This window comes from Aplysia californica, unplaced genomic scaffold (genome assembly GCF_000002075.1).
Source record: "Aplysia californica isolate F4 #8 unplaced genomic scaffold, AplCal3.0 scaffold00748, whole genome shotgun sequence".
Lineage (NCBI taxonomy): Eukaryota > Metazoa > Mollusca > Gastropoda > Aplysiida > Aplysiidae > Aplysia > Aplysia californica.
In genome coordinates, this window is record NW_004798018.1 from 130,451 (window position 1) to 138,758 (window position 8,308).

Here is an 8,308-nt window from a genome sequence, read left to right on the forward strand (position 1 = left end):
GGGGTAAGTGTTTTACGGTGCTCGCAACTGCATAAAGTCATACCAACGCGCGGCACATACCAAAAATTTTCAGTTGGTAGGAAATTTTGAAATCTGCCCAGGTGGCGGCCGAACCCTACTCATATCGATTTTGTACCACCAAGGGATCTTTAACCTGCACAACTTGCACACGGGACCTCCGAGATTTTTCGTCCTTGTCCAAGAAGTGTAAATCTTACCTACCATAAGATGAGGGGTGTGGCAGAAAGACCGCTGTACAAAGGAAACAAGGAGAAGCAGTAGAGAGGCTACAGAAAGAGTCATGAGACCAGAGGAGGTGGGCAAAGGTGGTGAGGGGGTGGGGGCAAAAAGCGGAGACGAAAGCAAACGACAGAACATTGTTGGAGAGCAGGGAAGGATGTGAAAGGAGAAAATTTAAAGAAGAAAATTTTACGTCGCTATCCAGATTCAAACCCGGACCTATTGAGTGAGAGGCGAACACTTTAACCTCTAGGCCACGAGAGCTCCCAGATTGGAGGTTCTCGTGGTCTAGAACCAGAGGTTGGGGTGTTCGCCTCTCATTCAACAGAGCACGGGTTCGAAACCTGATAACGACGGAAAATTATCTCCCCTAAAATCTTCTTTCACTTCCTTTCCTGCTGTCTTACCAAGTTTTGTCGTATGCTGTGGTCTACCCTTTCTGCCCCCCCCCCTTGTCCCCTCCTCTGGGCTCCCGACTCTTTCTGCAGCCTTTTTAATAAGTTTTTTTCTGCTACTCCTTGGTTTCTTCTTACCGCTGGTATTCAGCCACGTAAGAAAGATCTAACACCTAACCCTCTCGGATAAGGGCGAAAAGTCTCGAAGGTCCCGAGTGCACGTTGTGCACGTTAAAGATCTTCCTGTAGTCCTATAATCGATAAGAGTAAGAGTAGGCTTCGGCGTCCACCCGGGCAGAATTCAAAATTCCTACCAAACTGAAAATTATAATCTGTCCCGCGCGTTTATATGACCTTATGTAGTTGCGAGCACCTTAAAACACTTACTGAAACAACAAACTGACCAAACTGCCACGTTGAGGATCGTCGTGGAACAGTCGCTTACGTACTTACTCTCTCTATAACGTCAGGATTTTAGGCGGAGACAAGGACTTTACAACAAATGGACTCTCCTCTCTCTCTTCGCGGCGCCACGAGCGGCACGCCGAGGTGGGGAGTAAATAATAATAATATGTCCGCCGACTATGGTCTGTCCCGGGCCACTTTCTCTAATTTTGGCACATCTAGGCCCTGGGCGATTGCTCATCTCTTATTGTGCCTCTGTAGCTTCCAGTTGGTCTTCCCCGCTTTCTCTTCCCGGTTGGTTTCCAATGCCATGTCTGATAAGGCAATCTCGTCTTTGGCATTCTCAGAATATGTCCCAGATATTTCCATCTTCTCTTTATTGTTTTTTTTATTGTTGTGTTGATGTCTTCAATTCCAGAAAATTCTTCGTAGACATTTTGTTTGGAAGCTTTTTAATTTTCGTTGAATTTTTCTGTTTGTTTTCCATATCTCTGAACCATACGTCAATACAGCCAAAATATTGCTATTATATATTTTTAATTTCGTCTTCAAAGAAATAATCTTTGACTTCCATATAGTCTTTAGTTTCACAAACGCGATCCATGCATTTTAAAGTCTTTGGTGGATGTCGTCAAGTCAGTCTGCAGTTTTGGATATAATGCTACCAAGGTACTCGAATTTACTAATTTCTTCAAGTGGTTCTCCATAAAGAGTGATGGGCGTAGTTTCTGATTATAGTCGTCGTACTTTTGTTTTGGGTATACATGTATTTATTATAAGGCCAACTTCTTCCGCAACTTTTGCTTGTTCGTCTGTTTTTGATTGCTTTTCAAGAACAGTCACTAGGGTGGAAAAACACACGATCTGTTTTTTTTCCGGACCTTTGTCTACTATGCTGTCTGAAGCCCCATTAAAAACACACATAACAAAGAAATCAAATTAAACAGTAGGCTACCACTATGCAGAGTGAGAAGTCATGTCTTATAAGATCATTTTGGACATGGCGTACTGTTTTCGGTTGTCAAAGATGCTTTTTGTGCATCATCTGTACTGGAAAAAATCTTCTCCATGCTGCAGAAATTTTGTGGTATGCCTATTCTTTTAAGGATTCCAAACTTTGAACGGCATGCAATAATTCACCATCTAACAAAATCTTAAACAACAAACAGAACTTCTTTTCTGTGCTTTATCTATTCTTGTCTTCAGGCCTTTGGCAAAACTGTGTTCATGCACGACTCTTCAACACAAGAAACAAAAACAATTTCTTTAACTTGAAGAATTATAATGTTATCTGTTAGTAAACTGAGGATCAAGGCTTTTTGAAAATCTCTCCTGGTGGACATGCACATGCACCCTTCCTCTAGACTAGTTCAGTTGGTTCTCCTCCAGATAAGCTTACTAAGAACGATGTACATGTCACATTACATTGCCCTCCATAGCGCAACATACTGCCTTAGGGTGGACGCACCCTTATAAATAATTTGTCAATTCCCATTTGAATGAATCTTATGATGTCTAATATATACAGGACAGTCAGCATAATACGATGTATTTCGGCCAGCAATCTTGTCACTTGGGCAATGTCGTCGGATGGAAAAACCCTCGAAGTGAAAAATTACTTGGAGAAGGGTCTTATTTTGTAACTGTTTTTCTCTTGATTACGTTGCGCAAAGAAATCATGATGCCCCCCTAGGCAAAACAAAATAGTGGTAGATACAGGAAAAACCAGAAACACCGTCTTTGTTCTCTAGTGTTCAACAAACAAGGCGATCAGCTGATCACTGGCCGTGGTTTAGGACAAGGGTCGTGGGATTATCCACGGCCTTGCGCACTGCTGTCAACAGTTTATTCATGCCTGTGTTGTGCCAGACAGGTGAATAACACGTGGGCTCTCTATATAAATACGGTTGTCTGACCTGTTGGCTCATTTGGACACATGTCACTACGCTGGAAAGTGTAAGAAACGGAGACAAGAAGGACAGTCAAAGATATTGTCTACTCACTACTTTTCTCTCACCTTTGTCTCAAAGGTTTTTCAAAACGTAAGCCTTGTTCTTTTTTGATAGAGCTAAATCTTTGACCTGGTCAAGCAAAGTCGCCTTTCCCTGTTTGCACTTTGAGGTTAGTCTGTAGATATTTTTTAAAGCTCCTATGTTTGAGTAAAATTTTTGTTTTGCGTGTTTTTAAAAGATATTCTACATTATTTTCGAAAAGTTGTTCATTTAAGAAGTAGGCTAATGGAATAATAATACAATTTAGTTGTTGTTCAATGTATGCTTAAGCTTTTGGCTTAGATTAATCTATAGGACATAGGTGCAGACAGGGAGAATCAAGATTTAATAATGGCAAGCCAATTTCAATCATGAGTTGTTGTTTGTTTGTTTTTGCTTTTTTAACGACTTTTCGTTCTTTAGTTTTATTTTTGGTTTTGTTGCTTTTTTTTGTCCCTCATGCCACACAGGGGTATTAATTATTGTACATTATAGAATATAACCGTCTTATAATTGTTCAGTGCTGTTTAATAAGCTGATTTCATTTAGGTGGTAGCCTGAACCTAGAAACTATCAATTCGCGATGGCACCTGCGATTTGCACTGAGAGCGGAGCCATAGAAAGTTATCGTCGCTAAACGTAATGAAAACAGTGTCAAAGATATCGCCGTAACAACATTACAGAATGTTAAGTTTAAAGGACCTGTGGGAACATAAAACTGACTTTTTACTTTTGCCTGTATGCTATAGCGCTTCTGTTGCCGGGCCTGAGGGAGGAGATAATTTCAAGATAGGCTTATCGTGATTTTGAAAATTAATTGAAAAGACGACATTAAAATAGACTGAAATGCGTTATAATGTAAAGTCTGATTTTCTCTTCCACCCTATTTCGCACTCGAGTTTTATGCATTTGATCGTAGTTTTCGCGTGATACCTTTAAAAAAACACCGCCACACAAAATCGAGCCACCACTTTCAGTTTCGGCCTTTAAAGGTATCACTTCTCCTTTAACCGAACATTCGTTTTGGCGTTCTTCCCACTTCAATTAGCCAGGAAGTCAAACTTGTCGCTTTTGTCTCTCGTGGACTTGGTTGACCTCAGATACATTATCTCTTTGCACTATATAACCAAGTTCCAAGCATGAGCAGGCGTTCAATTTTTGCCAGACTTAGGAAGGGTGTCCTTTTGTCAACGCTCTTCTTTCTCAGACATATTTTCGCTTCTTCGTCAGAGAGGAATAAATATAGCAGACATGTGTTTTTGGTTGAGTTCTATGCTTTGAGCGCACTTATATATGGTTCTCTACATTATTTTCCCCTTTAATTTTTTAAAGAAGAAGAAAAAAAAAAGAGTTACAAAATACATTACCCGTTGCTACGTCGATGTGATTACAGTAGTCCTATTTAATCAAGAAAAAGAAAGAAAAGAAAAACTGAGACAAATAATATATTAGGCCGTTATTATCTCACTAGTTTGTGATTATAAAACTGACGGAATTCCTACCGCGTTATCGAGTCGTCTCTCACTTGTTTAATAAGTATACTATTTCTCTGTATCTGCAGCGACTTCATCATCCCTGGACTCACTCACTCACTGACTGACCAATGGCTCGCAGTTCCAGCCGAGTGGTGTCAATGAGCACCAACTACACAGGCCTGGCGGGAGTCCACAGCGAGGTGGCCACATGCACGGCAGCCAGGAACAAGGCTTTTGACCGGAGGGTCTCAGACACCATGACCACCGAGCAGGTAACTATTTTGTTTTAAAACGTATGTGGTTCTTAAGCCCCCATCGACACAATTTAGATAATTTTTACTGCCAAAGGATTGGTTCTGGCTCTAAAGAAATTAAAAAGAAATTATGAGTTACTTTACTGATGACGATAATGGTGATGATGATGATGATGAGGATGAGGATGGTTGTTATTGTCATTGTCTATTAATTATGGTTTTAAAATTGTTTTTAGTATTATCATTGTTATTAGTTTCATTATAACATTATTAGAAGTAGAAGTAGCAGAAGTGATGGTATTGCTATTGCTGTGGTTGCTGTAATTGTAGTTGTTGTTGTGTTTATTGCTGTTCTTATCCCACTAAGTTTGTTGAAATAGTAGCAGTAACAGCAACATCAGTGTTAGTAGAAGTAGTTTTATAGGAATAGTAGAAGTTGAAGCAGCAGCAGCAGCAGCAGCAGAAAAACAGCAATAGCAACGACAACAACAGTCAACGTATGCACACAATGACAAAATGTTTTTCACCAAATGCATGCGAAAATACAATTTTGCGTGTGTTCACAGGTTCTTCATATGAAACAGCTCAACTCCATCGGCACTAGCAAGAAATCTCTGGAGCAGTCCATGCTGGCATATGCACAGAAGATGAAATCTATTCTCGACAGTCGGACAAACAAAAGTGAGCAAACAAAGAACCCCACATCAGACTCCAAGGACAACGCCAAGTGGGCGACACTGTCTCACAAACCCGCTTCGCAAAAACTCTCACGCAATTTGCCTTTTATTTACGAAATGAGCAACGATGTATCCATTGGTAAAATCACGGACTCCTCCAGGCCCCAGGCTGCCAGAGTGAGCCAGAATAATAAAGTGGACAATGTCGGAAGGGTGTCAATAGATTCTGGAATCAGCGTTGACTACACGTCTGAGTCTTCTGACACGCCCCTAGAGGGTTATTTTTCGGATACAGAATGTCAGCGTCGTCATTCCGAAACGCCCAGAGACAGAGACAGATCAAGTTCTCCGGAGAGAACCAACAGCAGGAACAGCGTGCTGTCCACTCAGTCTGAGTGTATTCGGGACTCCACTAATAACGCCAGACGGCGGCGAGAGAGGCGCAAAAGATTTGGTGCTTGCTGTAAACCCGAACTGCCGACAGTGCATGACACAGAACACACGGCAGAAGACAACGACACACCAGAGTATAACCCTTCGTCTGAAGTCTACGTAAACATCGCGCCTTTCCCGGACATGATGGGGGAAAGAGACGCTCTCGTACCGTCCTATCTCGACCTCAGTGAAAACGTGGAGGAATCAGAAGACCTAGAACGCAGAACGAAAATACTCAACCCACTCACCAACACCAGGAATTGGGTGAACCGAGACAATAACAATAATATGTACTCTCAGAAGCACCCCCCTCCCCCATCAGTGATGAGACCAAAGGTCATCCATTCCCCCAGCGTCAGCAACACTCGCCTACGTCGGGTCAGTCAGAACAAGAAACAGTCCAAACCGTACCACAAACTCTTTCGCTACTCCGACTACGTTGAGAACGCCGACAGCGAAACTGACCGTGATTCTGTGGACAGCAGCAGCCACGAACTCTCGTCCAAACTCTCACTACCATCTCTGACTGACAAACTCGCTCTACCATCTCTGACTGACTCGGAGTTTGAGGAGATTCTAGCCGAGCAGCTTGAGCGACTCAGTGAAGACCAAAGCCCAAAACCCTCGTTCCGAGAAAGAGGCTCGTCTCTCCCTGTCCGGAAGACGCGAGGTGTGGTCACTTTACTCGGGAATCTGGAAGAAAACGACACAGCAGTGCTGAAATCTGTTTTGAAAACTGCCACAGACTCGGAAAACTACGAAAAGAAATCTGTTCGCTTTCAATTGCCAGACATTTATCAGCCACCAAATACGTACAGGTAGCACGTGTACTCAAGTCAAAGGAATCATAAACATGTACATTGTGTATTTAAATGTTAACTTTACTCCCATGCCATAGTCCCTGGATCTGACTGTCAGGTCAAGATGGACAAATTTTAATACAACTTTTGAAACATTATGATACTGGTTATTTTTCTTCCACTCACAATGCCTTCGTCATTTTCTCACCCATCATTTCAATTAATCTTTTTATTTGTTAGAATCCATTGAATTTATATATTGATTCAGTCATTACGCCATTCATTCATTAATTTGTGGCAGGTTCACACATTCTACTGTGCTGGTGGTTGGTGCTACTACTTCTTTTCTTTTTCTCTGTTGTTTCTGTGCGTATTATCTTGCTTTTTCCCCGCACAAGTGAAAGTGACCATTTTTGTGTAGCTGTGCATCTCTCGAGTCAAAGCTGACACTAAAAACTAATCTTTCTACTGATTATTCTTCTCCTTTGTATCATCATTGTTATAGCATTTTGTGATAAATTATATTTATTAAATTGAAGACTGGCAGAGGTATACCATTGGAAATCCAGCATTTAAATAATATATGTAAATGTAGGGTCTTCAATGGCTTGTCTGCTTCTGTCTTAATCAGCATATTGCGTGTAATTGGGATGACACAACAAACACTGGTAGCCTATACTCTATTCTGTAGCCTTCTTGTGAATAATCTATTCATCAGTTTCACGTACATCAGAATAGCAGAAATAGAGTTGCTTCCAAAAGTATTTGTAGAAACAAAGCCAAAGAACTTATGGCTTTTATATCACTGCTGATTCTGTTTGAGGGAACAAAAACCAGAATTCTCGATAATTCATTGTTAATAGATCTAACCGTTGTCCCGTACTCCTTCAACCGAAGATTGACAGTCCTGTTCCCGTGGATTTCGAGTTTTGGTCTGCAATTTTGCTTCTCAACACAATGGGGATTGTTTTAAAAATTAGGTCTGCGAAATAAACGGTGCTCTCCAATAGGAGTTGAGGGAATTGAAACTGTTTAAACACATAGAAAAGACAGTGTAACACTTAATAGTTATACTTATCTTAAAGATTCGAACCATGGTCGCAATTTTCGTTTAAAAAAAAGAAGGCACCAAACATCTTATAACTGTTGTTAGTTGGTACATTAATTTGTTTGTTACAGTCACCTTTAGAACCATAATCTAAAGCTCTGATTCCGTCTGGATTATCGGAACCCTGCTAAACAAAATAAACTATAAAAACACAGATCTACAACTTTGTTGATACGAAACACCACCACACCATCGAGAAAGAATACTAATGATGTAGCCGAAGGCAAGATGTATGACAGAAGGGCTGAGGGTGGGCAACACACGATGTAGACCGGTAACACCGAGGCAATTCAAGGCATGGACTGGCCTAAATATGACAGAGTGCCTGACGGCAGCGAGCGACTGTAAGCAATGGTGGGTCATTACAAGTCAACGTCTGACCCAGAGATAACACCTCTAGGTATCCAGGTATCGGAACTTTAAACCTGGTAAATGTAACGTATGTAGACAAATAATAATGTATGGGCGTGGGGAAGGAAGAGAGTTGGGAAGGGGGCAGAATTTACAGTGAGCTCAGTAGAAACCAGA

At 41.3% G+C, this 8,308-nt stretch overlaps 1 protein-coding gene across 2 annotated transcripts; it reads left to right on the forward strand.

Annotated features, from left to right (window-relative positions):
• The first annotated feature begins 3,006 nt into the window (after window positions 1-3,006).
• LOC101851984 lies at window positions 3,007-6,830 on the forward strand. Of its 2 annotated transcripts, none has more exons than XM_005109093.3 (3): window positions 3,007-3,082; window positions 4,593-4,778; window positions 5,327-6,830. In XM_005109093.3, the coding sequence occupies exons 2-3, from the start codon at window positions 4,635-4,637 to the stop codon at window positions 6,692-6,694; spliced, it is 1,512 nt and encodes a 503-aa protein (XP_005109150.1). In that variant the 5' UTR covers window positions 3,007-3,082; window positions 4,593-4,634; the 3' UTR covers window positions 6,695-6,830. The 2 variants fall into 2 exon arrangements, with proteins under 2 accessions (XP_005109150.1, XP_005109149.1); XM_005109092.3 differs by lacking the exon at window positions 3,007-3,082 and adding an exon at window positions 4,122-4,293.
• Window positions 6,831-8,308: the final 1,478 nt, after the last annotated feature.